The following is a 17,970-nucleotide window of genomic DNA, read 5'->3' as shown; positions in this document are numbered from 1 at the left end:
TACAGAATTGAAATTATTGACCTGATAGTACAAAGAAAATGAAGAAACACAAGTATTGCCTTTTTTAATGCATGCTCACTTTGAATTTGATAACAGTGAAATAAATCCGCTTACGACTCGTCACACTAGAGGTCAGTAATGTCATGGAGTCTCGGTATGAGGGTGTAAAAAGAGGAGAGGCTGCTTCAATGCACATAGGATGGGACCTTGGCGAAGGCACCACAAATACTTAATGATATGCACAGGTATTGGGAGCAACGCACCATGATTATTTCAGCAGGACTATGTTAAACCACACATTGACACAGAACTATTTAGCAATTGAAATGAAGCAAGTATGGAGAAGCTCTGTTTTCATTATACACAACAAATTTTAAAAGAGTGAAGGCATCCCTGTCTCAGCATGATTCAAATTCAGAATGAGTACATGTATAATTTTGAAGTCACATTTCTATTATTCATTTATTTTGAAATTTAAATTATTTTCATTCCTTGTGTTCCATTTATTCTAGTATTTTATTTACAGTGTGCCAACTCTCTTGGAAACAGAAACCTTCACGAATGCTTTGCCACATTGGTGACTTCGGGGTCGAGTTGTGCCGAGCTGTTTAAGGATGGGAGAGTAGCAGAGTGGATTTCTAAGCATCTCACAGGTTCCTAAGTTTCCTGCCCCACCAAACGGCGATGGACCATTCTTATTGTTGTTGTTTTTTTTTTCAAAACCCTGAATGCTTTATTGAAAATATGCATACATAACACTTTCCCTACACAACAATACAAAACAGTACAATCACTTTTGTAAATAACACATTGAACGTAAATCCACACATTTCCCCTTCCCGCCCAAACCCAAGGAACTTAGAGATGCTACTGTAAGCCCTTAGTATCCCCCACCCACCACCTCTACCTCTGAGAAATAAGACAGTTAAATCAGAAACAAGTCCCTTGGTAAACCCAAGACAAAAGAACAGAGCAGACACCAGGTTGCATACAGACATAGCATTTGCCACCAGCAGGTGAACGATGGGTTTTACTGGAACTCTTATTCGGGGTCTTGGTGTGTACCGTTTGTCTCAAGTCTTCTGAAATGATGCAGGGCGTGGAAGGAGTCCATTCTATGGTCTAGGAGTCAAGATAGAGGTTTTCAATGTGTGAATATCAGATCAACACATACACAAGTGCCTCAAGTAAATTTGGCTTTGATGTGGGGTCAGAGAAGTAGCCACTGCCAATCTACAACGGCACGCCGAGAGGGATGATCGGTCGTGTACACAGACATGCGATAAAACAAGATTTTCACACGAAGGAAACTCTTTAAAGGCGAGGGGTGGATAGATCAAACCTGATTTGATTGTAGGTAACACACTTCCTACGACTCTTCTCACTCCTAGGTGCATGAGTGTTACTGTGCATATTATTTTATTTTTTGTGATAGTGGTAGAAAATATGCAACTGAATACAGATGAACAAAATATATTTAAAACATAAAAGAGTTAAAAAGGGTTATAAAGATTACAACAAAAACAAAAAGGACTCCAAATGTCTGGTTATACTTTAATATGATCATACAGAGAAAGAGATCAACCAAAAAATGATATATGAACAACAACAAAAAAAAAAGGAAAAAAAAAAAAAGTAACAAAAAAGTCCAATAAAAACAGACAGAAAAGCACTGTTTTGAAACATTTCACTGTATATCAGTCTGTAGCAAATAGTCATTACATACCCTCGAAAAGGGAGGAAGAAAGCTTTGAATGGTGCACTGACCACTGAATAACTTGGCTGGAGAGTGAAGTGGGGGGGGGGGTGTGTGTGTGTGTGTGTGTGTGTTAATGCTGAATTCTCTCTAAGCTCGACAGCGGTACCCTCGAGAAGAGGCTGCTACGCCTTTTGAGAGTGAGCTTTCAAAAAGTCAAAGACAAGCCACTGCTTTTTAGATGCATAGAGGCATAGTAAGGGCTTGCTTCCTTTAAGCAATCTCCTATGTAGGTTACGTCTTCACCAATGTAACATTTTACGTTTTAGGCTGGGAACTTCATGGATTTATGCCATTGCTGTATGTGCAAGAGAGCAGAAAAGACTACTCAAAGTGCAGTTTGGGGGGGGGGGGGGGGGGGGGGGGGGGTGCTGCCGTACATAGTGAAGGTTTGTGTGCAACTGTATAAACAGGAAGGCAGTTTGTGTGCGTTCCCAGGATTGCAACAACACTCCCTAACTGTGCGCTCGAAGCGTGGATCTGGGTACTGGTGCCTCTCCTCTCTGGGGCTGTCCAACTACACGTCCATTAATTACAATCATTAACTTCTCATAAGAAATTACTCTTTGCTAATAACAACACTTTACAGCTTTTTAGAAACAGGTCTCGCTCGAATTGCTCTTTTGAAATTTCCTTTTCCTCCCCAAACCCACAAAAAGCAGATGTCACTGGTTCAGTGTCGCTTAAATGCCACGTGGTAGGGAGAGAAAAAAAAAAAGAGAAAAAAATCTGAATGTAAAAATTAAAGCCCCAGATTAAAAAAAACAAAACAAACAAAATGACTTTCTTTTACAAAATGGCTCTCAAGTATTCTTTGTTCCACAGATAGAGGTCCCTATGGGGCTTTGGATAACTCAGAACTGGTTTTAAAATCCTCTTTACAATTTTAACATGGGATTAGGAGAATTGGAGAGAGGGTGGGGGTGGGGGATTATCTGCTGGTGCGAATTGAACACACATGCATGCACGCACGCACACATACACACACACACACAAAGCACACGCCAATTAAATCTGCACTCAGTAACGTCAGCTCTCATACTAATGTGTGCATGCATAATCGCTCATTCACTCTCACTCACACACTCACACAGAGGAGGAACAGCAGTCACTGATGTGCATTAAAAGTTGCACTTTTCACATCTGAAAGCATGTCTCTTGAGAAAGGTCAAAGTGTATGTCTTGATAGTGGAAACGCCACCTTATCGACAACGAAAGACCCACCCCTCCCTCCTCCCAGATGATATGTGAACTGTGAGTTCCTCTGTCCTCCTCTTAGGCAGATGTAATGAAGTTGTGCGGTAGCTAGCTCGACAGACTGTGTGGGGGGGGGTGTACTGTCAGTTGGAAACAGAACAGCAACTGTCCTTTAGCAGTTAAATTAAGGAATAAAAAGATTTTATTTTTCCTAATGTTGAGAAACAAAAAGTGGAATCTTCACACTAAAGCTTTCCAAGGGCACTACTTGCTAAGATTCACCTCTTAAATGAGAATAAACCCTATGACTATCATAAAAAAATCCAACATTTAGCATAGCCTTTTTTTTTTGTCTGTGTTTCAGCTGGTCGGTCAATGTTTCCACTGTGGACTTTCAGCCTTTGTCCAAAAGATTGAATGTTAATATAGCAAGAAAGAGGGGGAGAGGAAAACATACATACAGAATAGTTGCTATATCCCCCCTCTATGCACCATCCTCCCCCAGCAAGACCCCACCCCAAGTCCATGGAGACATTATACAGGTAACGTGAGAGACAGACAGGCACACAGATGTAGTCCAGTGAGCAGACGGCTGATCTGCGGTGTCTGTCTGGAGACATCACAGGGACTTGATGTGCTCCAAGCTCCAGGTGGAGGTGGGTTTCCTGGGAAACTTGTGAGGACCTGGCATGGCTGGTGACCACGCAGGGACATGGAGGAGGAAGGGTTTGCTTGGAAGAGGAGAACAGCCATTACAGCTCTCCAGGGAGTATCCCGCTGGGCGCCGACTCATTTATCAGGCCTTTAGGTCAGAATCGGATTTCGGATGAAGACGAGTTTTCGGTCCGTCTTCACACTCGCTATTTTTTTCTAGGCCAGTCAGGAGACAATTTTCTTCCGTATGTTTTCTCTTTTTTGTTGGTTATTCTTCTCTTGCAATATGTGGATGCTGAGTTTTCTTCGCCCATGAATATTGTGTTTTACTGTGGGATGTTGTTTGTTGTTAGAGACACGGTTTCTGCTCTATTAGTGACCATCAACTGTCCATGTGACTGCAGTTTTCTGAGAAGGAAATAAACATTTAGTCGATCAAAATGGTGATTTGAGGAGAATTTTAGCATAAATCAACATAAACAAAAACAAAATAAAATCATGTTATAACCAACAGTTATAACTACCGTTGAGCCCATCTGCCTCCTGTGATTCGAGGAAGGGTGCAGGGCCCCAGATGCGTACTGTGCCGTCATCGGAGGCAGAAGCCATGAGGCTTGGGATGGCCGGGTTCCAGCTCACACAGTTAACGGTGCGCGTGTGGCCTGTGAGCTCAGCGATAGGAAGTTCACCACGCCGATGCCAGATGTATACTTTGTGGTCTGTGGCAATAGATAAAGAAAGCAATAAAACAGGTGGAAGAAAACAGGGTTCGAATTGTAGGGGAATTAATGTATAAGACAACACTGATCGGAATTTAGAAAGTTTAGAGAAACTGAATGAAAGGAAGAAACATTTCACCATATTTCACAAGGAAATATGGGGAAAGGGTGCAGAGGAATGAAATACAGCAAAGGATCTGGGCTGGCTGGGAATTGGCTGCTAAGGGCTTTAACCATCCTAATTAAGGTATTTAAGTTACTTTTTCCAAATTAGTCACTACTATAATGGTGATCAGAAGTCATGCAGAGCTACACGCAGAAAGGACACTGGACCAGAACTCATCACACTGAAAGAAGACTCATACATGTTCTACTAAACATAGTCAAAACATGGCCATTTATTCCCACAGCACTCTGACTGTACCTTCGCTGCCACTGGCAATGAAGTCTTCGTTGTGTCCTCCAAAGCAGGAGTGGATTGTGTAGAAGCCCTGGGTAACACCTTGGTACTTCCTTACCAGCACCCGGTCCTGAAGGTCCCACAGGTGCACTCCCTACAAAAAGGTATAGACCAACAGACTGTAACTACTGAAGGATACTTCAGATACTACTAAGCAGCCATGCATTTTAGCAGGACTGATGCTGTAAAGAGCCTGAATTGATCAGTAACTTACCTGAGTTGCTACATTTAACAAAGCTAATCTTCCGTTCTTTGAAACAGTAAAAGACATGATAGGGTGGTCCTCCTGAACTCTGTAAAGGACATGTAAACAAGACAGCATGTCAGGCATTGTGATGTGTGATGTAACTGATAATTATAACGTGATATTTTAGAGCAAATACTACAGACAGCTGTAGAGTTCCTAAAATTCAGGAAGAGTTTGTTGTGGTATTCATCCGTTTTAAAGTGAAACCATAGCTATAAAAGGAGCACTGTTCGGCATCAGAAGAGATCAACTCCAGCAACTACCATGATTAGCGATTCATTACACCTGGATTAGCGCCTTGAGAAAAATGGCACATGTCAACAATATTTCATGTAGGTATACAACAGTGCAGGGGTGAGGTGCGCTGACACATACATGTTTCTGTCCGTAAGGTCCTCAAAGTTGTATCCCCGGATACGCTGGTGGGTGTCTGAGGCCAGCACTATCCTGCCATCGTTCAGGCACCACAGGCACTGCACTCTCACACCCTCCCAGGAGTCTAACAAGTTGCCATCCAGGTCCTGAAATACACACATCAGAGAAGAGAAACACTGAAACAGCATAGTATGGCAATCATACTAAACTCTTACTCCCATTGGACGCTTACGAGGGGAAGCACTCTGTTTCACAAAATGACCGATTGTGAAACAGAAGTTAGTGGGGATGATCAGCTTACGAGGGGAAACCTTTCGGAAAAATCCCAAACTTATTTTAATGGTCAAACCACATCTTTATTCATATATATCAAGGTGTCAAAACTCTTCATTAAAAGGTACAGGGAACCACCCTGGGAGGGGAAAGAGCTGACAGAATTTTCTGTTTTCTTTCAACCATTTATCATCCACACAAAAGACCTGCTTAGTCACAAAGCACACACAAATAGCTGTAGATCAACTGTGAAAAACATATTTTTATGGGCTCTTTCAGTAAGTTGGATAGAAAATCACAATACTGAAAGAGCCTATGATTGTTTGAAAACCTGATTAAGGTCATCCCAGCATTTCAATAGACGTTTAACAGCTGCTAACACAATAAAATCTCTTTTCCTTTTCTCTCTTCCCCAGCACGCCATTATGAAAACATGCCAGGAATTCAGCACTGATTAACAGAAGCAATGATAACAAGATAAGATATGCTTTATTTAGCACCAAACATGGCAAAATTGTTACAGCAGTTAAAACTCAAGTTAAATTCAACAAAAATATAACAAAATAGTTGGGATGACTAATTAATTCTTTTCAAGAAAAAAAAAAGGTGAAAAATTTGACGAAAGCACACAAACTAAAAACAACTGTGCATTAAACATAGAGAGAGAATAAAAAAAAATAACTAATTAACTTACACACTGATAAAACTGTCCCCTTTGTCCTCCAGTGACAAAGCGCTTGCCATCAGGGTTCCAGGCCACGCTGGTCAGACTATCTTCATGGGACTGGGACATTTTGGTCCGCAGCTCCCCCGTCTGGTGAAGAGGGGGGATTGACAGACCGAGTGCAAATCAAGAGGAGAGAAAATGGGGGAAGGGAGACAGCGAGAAGAAATATTAAGCAAGAGTGGGGGAGGGTTGAGTAACAGGAAAGGAAACAGAAGGGGATCCGTGAAGCGGAGAGGTCACTGAGTATACACAGCACACTACAGAGTATCTAAGGCAGGTTATCCAGCACACGTTTCCTCATTTTGAAAAAGAAAGATTTTGAGATTCACCCATGTATGCTTTTCTACACAACTGTACTATTATGTTCTCTGCTGTTTGAAGAGGTAATATAGCATTAAAGTTAACAAGTGAAGCCACCGTGCATCAACCTTACCTGAACATTCCAGAGCCAGAGCTCGGAGCAGTCATCCGGTCCGCAGGCGATCAGGTAGGTGTCATCGGGACTCCAGGCTAAGTAGGAGACGCCGTATGCATGACCCTCCAGGGTTCGCAGCAGCTTCAGCTGGTGGCTCTCCTACACAGATAGTAAGAGGACAAAGAAAAACCCTGACACACAATATGGACTGGGCCCTTATTTGTGGAAATTAAAAAAAAACAACAACCAAATTGTCAAGAGATTTTAAAGTCTGAAATTAAAATACTAATAAAAAACCCCACAACTTACTGGGTCCACTTGCCAAATTATGACAGTAGTGTCTTTGGAGCCAGTGGCTAGCTTGGTGCCATCATTTGAGAATTTGCAGAACCACACCTCATTACAATGCTCAGTCAGAATCTGTTGAGTGTAACATGGGAACTGCTTCCTGTAACACACACACCCACACCCACACACAAGATGAAAAAGTTAAAATCTTAATTCAGTCATCCATTTAACCCAGGTCCAGGTGGCCGGGGCAGCCATCTAAGCCTTAATCACCTCGGTTGTCTCCTTTCACTGCACAGAGGCAGCAGCTCTACTTTGAGCCCCTCATGCAAAGCAGAGCTCCCACCAGCTCTACAGCCCACCTAAAAGAAAAACACTTGGCTTGTTGCCCATCACTTTGTAGCTAACAGTTGGTATCGCTAATCCTTACACTTGTAAGGACACCTTTTGAAAGAATCTTGGTTCTGTTCCTTGTATTCTTAATCCTTTAGTTGCTACCCACAGCTGGTGCCCACTGGTGAGGGTAGGATCTACCAGAAAGTCATCAGCTTTGGACTAAGCCCTCTTGAACTCCTCTACTGAATGGAGCGAGTCCCCTAAAGGATTTGGTCATATGCATTTTCCCAGGTCCATAATATGCATGTAGATTTATGGGGAAAACTCCAACACACCCTGTACTGGCCCAGTTGGCCCAGTTTCCATATTCCTCTTTCTGAACCGGAGTTTGAACTAATGCTTAGACTCTCCTCGCCAGCACCACTGCACTGAACTGTGATCCTCTGAAGATGTAACACACCCACTGGTCGCCCTTTACAAAGAGGTCAGTCCTCCGTCTGCCAATCCAAAGGCACTGTTCGTGACTTTTGTGCATTGTTCCAAGGGTGTGTGAACAAAGACAGAGCAACCAGAGCCTTAAAGAACTTGAATTTCATCTTCCCTTCATTGTGTCAGTTAAAACAATCGATTATAGATGAGCCACAGCAGTAAAACCACTGACCGGTTGTGAACAACAGTGATTATCTGCTGGAAAATCCTGGATTTATCCTGGATATTGCTTTGACATGTACCATCTACTTAAACATTGGTGCACACCAAACACCCCACTCCCTCAACCTATCAACTTCACCCTATCTCACGCTACAAAAGACTTAAAGGATCCTTTGACAGTGTCAACGTTCCAGACACCAGACGACACCCCCAGAGGCTGCATGTCCATTCCCTGATGAGCTTCAGGTGTTTGGGACATTACAATACACAGCAAATAAGTAGGAGAGAGTAAATGCGACAGGTTAAAATATACGAAGCATCAAGGTACAAAAGAAAAGAAGTAGTGGAGACATAGTAGTGGAGTATGTCATTAAAGAGAAAAATCAGCTGACTTCCACTCCAAAAACAACATTTAGAATCACAAGGAGCTCCAACATTTTGGTTTTATAACAACAAGAGTAAAATATTACAGTTTTGTAATTTAGCAAAGTCTGGCGTCTCGGAGAGAGTGCGACATGCTAGCTTTGCAGTACCAACCTGCTGCAGACGTGATCAAGGAGGAGAGAGACCGAGTCCAGGTTATTGTCCAGCTTGGTGTTATGATAAAGGCAGCGGTCCCTCTGCAGCTCCACTGCTTGCCGGAGCAGGGTGTGCAGTCGACGAGGGGGCAGCATCACAGAAGGAGGCAGGTATGCTACAAATAGAGAGGAAGAAACGGATCATAGAGATTCACAGCTGCACATGGAATATGCACACACACACACACACAAAAATAAGACAACATCTGTTAGCTGTACAGGGTCAGTTATGGAAATGCCTCCTCACTTTGTAGTTTATCCAGCAGCCTGCAGCGTGAAGCCGTGCCCTTGCCCTCCCACTCTGCCTTGGCCCTAAGATCCTCAGCATGGCTACACATTAGGTACCTGAAACAACATACAAGAACGCAGTTTAAGCAAAAAACACACTGAGAGGACATCATAACATCCATGAAGGATTATTACAATTTTAAAAAGACATCTTATCACCAGGAAGTAAACAGGAGCTTAAAATAGTGATAAGAATGGCTGTAAACTACAACCACTGACAACTAAATACAGATTTTAACTGAGACTAAATTTAGCAAACTTTCAGATGTGGTAAATAAAGCATCCTGAAGGGTCTAAGATGAACTTGTTACATTCAGGTATTTGATATTTTAAAAAAAGAGCTGACTAACATTTGCAGATCAAGCAAAAAGATCCATGATTGTTTTATTACTGGAGATAAAACAGTAAGTGTGACAAGAACTGCACTGTGAAAATTACTACTAAAATCATTTACCATGTAGAAGTTTTACAGTGAATTCAACAGCTTAAGCTTCATCAATTATCATAATGTAAGACAATTTAATATTCCCTTAATTATCAGCAAACAGTATTTATACAGGTGTGGATTTTGGTACAAGTAAATCACCAAACAGGCGTACCATTAGCGTCTACAGGACTCTCCAATAGCTATATGGGTGGTTAGTAGGTGTGTATTTGTGCAGACAGGGTGAACATCCTGATGATGGCTATAAGCCAGAGGTAACATTAAACAGTACCCGCTGAGTACGTGGATGCGATCTGTGTTGTACTTGAGCGGCGTCAGCTCTCCCCGGAGGACCTGCAAAGCCTCCAAGACTTTTCCGTCCTCCAGGTACTCAAGGTACTTCTGCTGCAGCAGCAGGAACTTCATACGCTGAGTAGAAAGAAGAGAAGCACAGGTATAGAGAAGGTAATCTATAAACACCAAAAACATACAGGAAGAAGAAATAAATAGTAAAGAACAGCAGCAACAGTTCCAAACGTTCAATGCACCAAGTCTCCCATAGCTGCAAATATCAAAACAAACAAGGCTGGCGCCAGCTAACAAAGCCTTCATTCTAATTTTGGGAAAAGGTTCAAACATCAAACATTAAAGAGAATATATAATTGCATGATAGGATGCATCAATAAATGCATTACCCAGCAAGCAAAGATTTCTCAGGAAGAAAACATGACTGCCAGAGCCAGAAACCCCATCCAGTTTTTATAACTGAAAATAAGTTAGATTAAAAATATGAAACTATCTATAATAATAAATGAATAAAGACTCGCACAGAGGTGCGACTACAATAATATGTGTTCTGTGTTGCAAAGTACTTTTTAGGAATCTCATGTAGCTAAAGCCACATTATCACCCAAGAACAGATGTCCCCATCCCATAGTAACATTCTTATCATAATATACAGATAAAAAAAAAAAAAAAAAAAAAAAAAAAAAAAAAAAAAAAAAAAAAAAAAAAAATACTCATTTAGATATTAACATATACTGAAAATATCAGAAAAATACACCAACAAAAATAAGACGTTTCCTGAACTTGTCCAACAATAGCATAAATTCTTATTAGCTCTTTATAACATTTTACAATCAAAGTCAAAAATAAGTGGCACCAATATATGCATCTGCACAGTGAAAATATGGAATACTAATAAATTAAATTAAATAAACGGCTCAACAGCAGATCTCTGTTCAAACCTTTTGGGCTCAGATTGTAACATATAACACAAATATGCTTCCCTCCATAACAGAAATGCATCTGCGTGACTACACCTTCAAAGAGAAAGCCATAATCATACACCTTGAAATACTTGGCAACATACATCATACTGGATTTCTAGCTGAGGAATAAGAAAGGCCTTTTGTGTGCTTCACCCTATCAAGCAATTATGCATTCTTTTTACTGAGTGACGTTTAAAGCTCACCTGGTTATCATTTACTGTTGTTTTGAATTACGTGGATAATGCCTTCAAGCTGAAACATGTTTCTTTTTTGTACCACAACAATGAAAACCATTTATCAGAGTGTACTGACATTCTGTTTGTAAGGAGAAAATAAAAGAATGACAAATAAGCTTAAACTACTGCTTTGACACTGACAGGAAGTGATTTTAACCATATATATCATGACAGCTAGTTTGCATAACTTTATCATAAAAAAGGATAAAGTACCACATTTTAAGGAAGCAAAAAAACAACATTCCCATTTAGGATATATGACACTGATACAATAAAACTCAAATTAGTGGTAGAATATAATTTAAAAAAATCAATTTGTCATTATTAGAATATATTTACAAATATGCAGAGCACATATGGTAATATTAACATCACCATTTCTTTTATAGTATTTACACATTGCTGCAGTTTAGCAATGTCATTTAAGCGCAGTGTTAAGCGCCTCCATCCTATCTCAGGTATGCAAGTACAGCAAGCACGCTCATATCGACTACACAAAATCCACCCACATAACTCTGTAAATAAAGAGGGCAGAAACACACATCTCAGAGTTCTCCCCCTTAGGCCCGTGACACGAGCAAACTGCGCTCCAGAACTGTTGTGAATATCATGTTGACTATGACAATGGTAATCTCAACTCAAGAACTAAAATGGCGTTATGAAAGAAAAAAAAAGAAGAAAAAAAACATTAAAAAGCTACATCCATTTTCACGATAACTCAGCAGGGAATGGCTGTTAGAAACCTTATGACAGAGAGCAGCAGGCACTTGACTCTGGAGTATTTTTGGAGCTCATCTTGTTGCTAATTAGCATGCTAGCTAGGGATAATTAGTCTGAGCTGAGTCTCATTACCAAACTGATACTGTAAAGTATTTACTCTCATAATCTTCACAGGAATAAATGTTTGTGGATCAGTGGTATTCAATATTAAAGGCCCTGATAGATGTACTGTGTACTGCAGAAATACACAACTGCGGTCTTTTCTGTTAAATATTGTAGCTGACATGGATATGTGCTCAATGTGCTGTTAAATGTATACATATTTAATTCTTTTAAACCATGTTCTGTAATGGAAATTCTTGATCTCTTATATCTGCTCCCAGTATTGACTGACCTGGCAAAAACAAAGCTGTAGTAGCAAGAATCAAACCAAAACATAGCTTTTAAATCTATTAGTTATAATCCATGTAAAGACACTATGTAAAAAAAAAAAAAAAAAAAAACCCAACAGCATTGCAATGTGGAGTCACACTCTGCTTAAAAACAGTATCCAGTACACTACTCTAAATCTAAATGTGGATTCGCTCCTTCTTGTGGCGCTGTCCACAACAGGAATCTGCTCTATAACTGTATCATTCTGGAAAGTCCAGCTGTGCCTGCTAACTGACTGACTGTCATTCAGTCCAGTTCAGGTTTGGGCAGCTTACCACAATAGCATTGGGAGAATGCATCAATGCTCTCAGTTCGTTGAGATCATTCTCAGCCTGCACCGAAACAAAAGGAGGGTGACAGAGGGGAGAGAAAGAGGGAGAAATCATTAGCTCAGCACTTTCCATGCATGCACAAGAAAAAAAAACAACCCAAAACTAATTATATAAACAGTGATACAGATTTTATGGTCACCTAATCTATAAGGCTTTGACAATGCAACTGTGCAGTGATCAAAATGTAAAGGACGAATCTCAAAGTACCAGCTACTTTTACCGTTTTGTAGATAACTTTATGGAATCAAAACAAATTGCTTGTGTATTAGTCTAATTTTGACCACAGGTGTTCTAAACCGATGTAGGTTCGTTACACCAGGAGATTCATTTGTACCAGCATTAACACTTTTATAGGTCTGCTGTAAAGTGCTGGATCAAGTGCTAATAAAATAAACTGGCAATTTAAAAGCCAATTACATAAAGACGCCTTAATAAGCATTTTACTTCACCTTTAAATTTCTGTTCATTCTACTCAGCCACAGAGGGTTGTCCTGCAGGCTTCAACATTAAAAATTAAACAAGTTCATGCTGCTGGGTTTGCATAACTGTGCCCCGTACAGATTGCTGTTTGAACTCACCTATGTTACCACCTGCTGCTTTCATAAACTTAGCTTTGGTTGATAATTAATATGAGGCGAGACTGATCTGAAAAGATATACTGTATGTATTCTAGCTCTGCGTTTTGAAGTGAAATTTCACTGTCACAAATTCCATGTTGCCCAGAATATTTCCTATTATGTAGTCACTGTAAACAAATACTAACCTTGTCCCACTCCCCTTCCATGACATGGTTGCGGAACTTGGTAGCTGAGGGGTGTTCCAGTCTGCAGCCTGATTCCTGCATCAGCAGGTCCACCGTCTGACTGCAGAGACACAGGAGGAGAGTGGAGGAAGTTATCCAGATATATAATGATGAGACATGTGAAAGGGAAAAAAAAATAAAAATAATCAAGGCCAAATGTGGTTTTCCAGCTATTAACAGTCACTCAATACCTGAAAATGTGAGCTCAGTCAGCTGACAAGTTAGCCCATCATTATGTTAAGTGACATTTTTTAGGTAGGTTATAGACCTTTTTCCTCACTAGTCATTTATGTCATTATGCCAATACTTTATGATGATGGCAAATAGTGTACTGGGTGACAAGACGATATTAATGTTTGTGGCCGACAGTAGGGAGAAGATAATTTAATGGCTAACAATAACTGGGAGAAGCCGGTTGTGGGGCAGTTGTGTCACCCAAGCATTATTTGTGGACACCAACATGAATCAAGCTTCCACTGCGGTTGACATCACCCCCTTTGGCTCTGTCAACAGTGAACCATAACCATCTGTGCAAACACCATCCCTCTGCTAAACACACTCTGCTCCCATAAAAGCTCCTGCAGAGATGTGTGTGCAAGATAATGCAAGTGAAATGGGTATGGGGGGGTGGCTGACACCTTCAGCATGATGACATCATTCTCAGGTATCAATGGAGTGGCGCAGCAGCTCTGTGTTGAGCCCGATTTTGCTTGTATTTCCCTGGCTGAAATGTAGGGGCTCTGTTTCATACCAGGCAATTTCACCCCCCCCCCCCCCCCCCCAAAAAAAAAAAAAAAAGAAAAGAAAAAAACCCTCATAGTAAACACAGCAATGTCTTTCATAATGCCTATAATGCTATACTTTCTCAGCTGAACACTAGAAATCAAAGGACCCAACAGTGCAGACCACTGGCAGTTTGAAGATCACCATACACACGTTTCTTGAAAACAAAAAACAACAAACCCTCATTTCTATAATTAGATTCAAACCAACGTTTCCATGTGAAACAGTTGGCAGAAAGCGCATTCCTCAGCCGCCATGAAGCCATCCGATTCTGCTCAGTTCGGGAACAAATGTCGCCCACAGTATTGACTGCTGACTTTAAATAAATACACGCTCCAATACATGCACGTCACTGTTTGTGACTGGCTGATGACACATTGCTCGGACACAGCAACAAAGACGGAAAAAATGAAGGCAGGAGAGAAGTTCTAACATTCGTGAGATAGCTGTGTAAAATGGTGCCTGATTTGATGAAATAAATAGTTCCAAGGACCCATCAAGAAATGCAAAGAGTGCACTAAGAATACTAAAATAACCAGGTCATATTTCATAGCCCATACCCGTTATTACAGTGTCTTTCAGCATTACAAGACTTCTCCATGTACCTCTCTAAAAAGAAACCCCAAATGAAAAAAATGTGCTGCATTTGCAGACGAGCTACAAAAGAAGAAAGCCACCTATCACCAGAGTAAAAAGCCGACGTTGAAAAACCCGTGCACTAACCTAACATTTTTCTCCGCAATTGCTTTTTGCGCAATAACCTCTTAAACGTAAAACTCACGCCGTAAACTCGATCATTCTCCTTAAGTACCTAATTAGGAAAACTGAACCGTCTCCATTTTATATAGCTGAAAAACCACAACAAATCAGCGATCCTTGTTTTGTGTGAACAAACGTTACTAATGTTAGATGATGTAATGCCTTTTATTCACTGCGAAATCTATAACATTTATTAATAGATCGTGACGTAACTGGCATTAAAAGGCTCCTACGAGTTATGGTGAACTCGTGAAACAGCTCTATGTTGAACTATGTTTTATCTTTCCGTAAACGTTAAATATCAGGACACAACACCTTAGCGCAGGCTACCGATGCTAGCTGTTATTGTGCAAGATGGACCCCTTCTTTCTACCAACTGCCGAGCTCACAGGCTAACTACCAACCCCATCCCCCCATGTTTGTGTCTGTCAAGCGCACTAATAACGTCTTTACCAACTGCTATTTCGCAGTTTCACATAAAATCCAAGTTATACAGATTGCACTTCTTATGTTCGATGCTAACGTTAACTGCCTTCGTGAGTTTTTCCTCGACTGACACACTGAATAAACTTACTTCAGTCCTAGTCCGTGGAGATGTTGCCCTATTAATCGTATGACATCTTCCTCCGCCTGCGTTAGTCGTTTCTTCTTTTTCAACGAGCCGACCTCCGAACTCGAGGCCGTAGAAGCAGCCGAAGTCCCCGTGCAAGGCCCTACTGAAGATCCATTACTGGTACCGACGTTATTACCGTTATCTGTGCTGGAGAGAAGCCCATTTGAGTGAGTTCCTCCGACCGAGGAGGACTCCCCGTTTTGTGCGCTGTTTAAGCAAGAGAGCTCCGAGGATTCTTGTCCTTGTCCAGCCCCGTTTGCCTGCATACTGCTGCTGAGGTTGTTAACAACACTTCGGTTAAAGTGGATGGCAGAGGTGGCTTGAGAGTATGCACCGCGTCCTAGGACAACTCCGGAAAGGCCTGTCAAAACTGCTGAAGCCCCGGGCTCTCCTGCTCCCTCCACCGCCGAGGCTCGGTGCTTCTTCCGCGGGGGCGGCGACGCTCCGCCGGTGTCCGAGTCGGAGGAGGAGGAAGCGGAGGCCAGAGTTTCCTCACCGAGAGCGGCCGTGGTTAGAAGCCGGCGAAGCTCCGGGTGGGAAATGAAGGTTAAGCTTCCAGATCTGAGGCCTCGTTGTCAGGCTTAGAGCGTACTGTCACTGTGGAAGCTCTATCAGTTAGCCCGTTTTGTTGTTGTTTCTCTCAAAACAGCTGCAGCTCTAATGGAGTCCTGACGCCCTGACGTAACCGGAAATTCCTACACTACCAGGTTTCCGGGTAGAATTATAATCCATGGGTGGTGCATGAGAACCTAGTTAGCATAATAATGATAAAAACCAATAACATTTCATATTAAAGTTCATTTTAGTGCTCCAGAGATTTGAAGTGTATTATATCCGTAATTTTGAATTAGCGTAATGAGTAAATCTAGTGTAGCTAGTCTACTGATCACTAGCTAACACAGTGACAAAATAAGTAAATGAAAATGTGTCCTCGATATCTTCGTATCCAAGGCCTAAAGAATGGTATAAAAGTTAACTTCATCACTAAAATACTATACACGTAATCGCGTTAAGAATAAAAATAAATTAACATAAGTGTTCCCATTAAGGTCCATCTATGAGATTTAACTTAAGCTAAGACTATGGGAGACAAAAAAGGTGAATCAACCGCCATTTGTTATTTGTACTGTACTAATACGCTCTTTATTAGTTTGAATAACAACATAAGCCAACTATTTTCATTTAAACCTTACAGGAAAATTAGTTGACTTCGGCTGAACAAGGGTTTATTTTCTGGTATCTTCATAAGTGATTGAATTAATGAATCACTCAGTCAAAAGACTAGTAACCAGGCCCAAATAAACATGAACTTCCAAAGTGGATCAGTGTAAACTTGTTCTTTTGACTGCTCCCTTTAGGGTTGCCACAGCAGATCATCTGCCTTCATCTCACCCTATTTCTCCTCTGTCAAATCATCCCTCGACATGTCTTCCTTGGTTACATCCATGAATCTTCTCTGTGGGCTTCCTCTTTTGCTCGAGGTCTGGAAGCTCAATAGTTAACACCCTTTGTACAGTATATCCACCAGCCCTCCTCTGCACACGTCCAAACCTTCTTGCCTCTTTAACTTTGTCGCCATACTATTCAACCTGAACTGTCTGATGTACCCATTTCAAATCTAGTCCTTTATGGTCAGTCCCAATGAAAATCTTAACATTAGATCAGACCAAATTAAAGAATGAAAATCAATTATATTAACCATGAGAATGTATTAACATGAGTGTATTATCAGACTAAATTAAACATGGCAGTACACTTATTTGGTACTTAATTTAAGCACTGTCTTGGACAAATGGTTTTGGCAAGCAGACCAGTTGATGTTGGATCCTGAAGTCAATCCCACAAGGCGGAATAATCAAGAAGTTTAATCCAAAAATGTTTTATTAACGCAGTATAATTGCAATGTGATTACCTTACATCATTTAAAAAAGAAACGCCAGTGCAAGATACATAAAAAAGAAAGGAAAAAGGAAAGTCATGTATTATTTATCTACTGAAAACTTGCAATTTACATATGTTTTGGCTAGGCAAACACCCGACCCTTTTTGAAACAGTGCATACCAATAAAGATGTTGTATGCCTCTGACCTCTTCCATTCCTTTATTCAACATTAATATGAACTAGCTGATACCAGAAGCTACTTCATGATCTTGTAGATGAGCAGCTTTGACCACTCTTACATGCTCAGTTCCTTCAGTACCTTTCTTGGTACCTTTTCTGTTATGTACTGCTTATTTCAAACCTCCACACGAAAATACAGTGGGATTTGCTTCTAGGTTCTGACTAACCCTACATTTATTCTTTGTGTGCTCTTTTCTTGTTTAGGATCATTATCCTGTAAAGAAAAAAGTCCACATCTGCTTCAACACAAGCTTTCAGACACATGGCCTCACATTACCTTCATGCGCCCTTTGATGTGAATTCATATTTGGATTGTTTATTATAAGCTGTGTGCGCCCAGAGACGGTGAAATAAACCTAAGCCAGAACATTCTCGCCACAAATTGTATGAGGTTACATTGCCCCCCAAAATTGTCTTTGGTCTGGAAAAAAACCCAATCAAACCATGTTTACCGTTAGTGTAAGCAATGAGCTCTATTTGTGCAGAAAAATTTATTCTAAAAGCCCTTGCCTT

At 40.9% G+C, this 17,970-nt stretch overlaps 1 protein-coding gene across 1 annotated transcript; it reads right to left on the bottom strand.

Annotated features, from left to right (window-relative positions):
- Positions 1-694: 694 nt before the first annotated feature.
- On the bottom strand, positions 695-16,283 carry wdr26b (WD repeat domain 26b). The gene is made up of 14 exons (XM_006797217.3): positions 15,298-16,283; positions 13,143-13,242; positions 12,323-12,379; positions 9,681-9,817; positions 8,924-9,021; positions 8,636-8,792; positions 7,133-7,271; positions 6,842-6,982; positions 6,376-6,495; positions 5,409-5,554; positions 5,001-5,079; positions 4,751-4,880; positions 4,132-4,326; positions 695-4,015 (listed from the first exon to the last, which is right to left on the bottom strand). Exons 1-14 carry the CDS (start codon positions 15,600-15,602, stop codon positions 3,990-3,992), a joined length of 1,830 nt encoding a protein of 609 aa, XP_006797280.1. The 5' UTR covers positions 15,603-16,283; the 3' UTR covers positions 695-3,989.
- Between the last annotated feature and the right edge of the window lie 1,687 nt (positions 16,284-17,970).

The sequence above is a fragment of the Neolamprologus brichardi genome, chromosome 15 (assembly GCF_056152115.1).
Source record: "Neolamprologus brichardi isolate AB-2024 chromosome 15, ASM5615211v1, whole genome shotgun sequence".
NCBI lineage: Eukaryota > Metazoa > Chordata > Actinopteri > Cichliformes > Cichlidae > Neolamprologus > Neolamprologus brichardi.
Note: the sequence above shows the minus strand (reverse complement) of the source record. Positions and strands in the feature narration are given on the sequence as shown.

Excerpts from the sequence above, each read along its gene's own strand:
- wdr26b (XM_006797217.3), bottom strand. The coding sequence starts at position 15,602 with ATGCAGGCAAACGGGGCTGGACAAGGACAAGAATCCTCGGAGCTCTCT. Across the intron at positions 9,818-12,322 it reads ATTCTCCCAATGCTATTGTG|CGTATGAAGTTCCTGCTGCT; the intron begins GTAAGCTGCCCA and ends CTTTCTACTCAG. Across the intron at positions 8,793-8,923 it reads GCTGCTGGATAAACTACAAA|CATACCTGCCTCCTTCTGTG; the intron begins GTGAGGAGGCAT and ends CTCTATTTGTAG.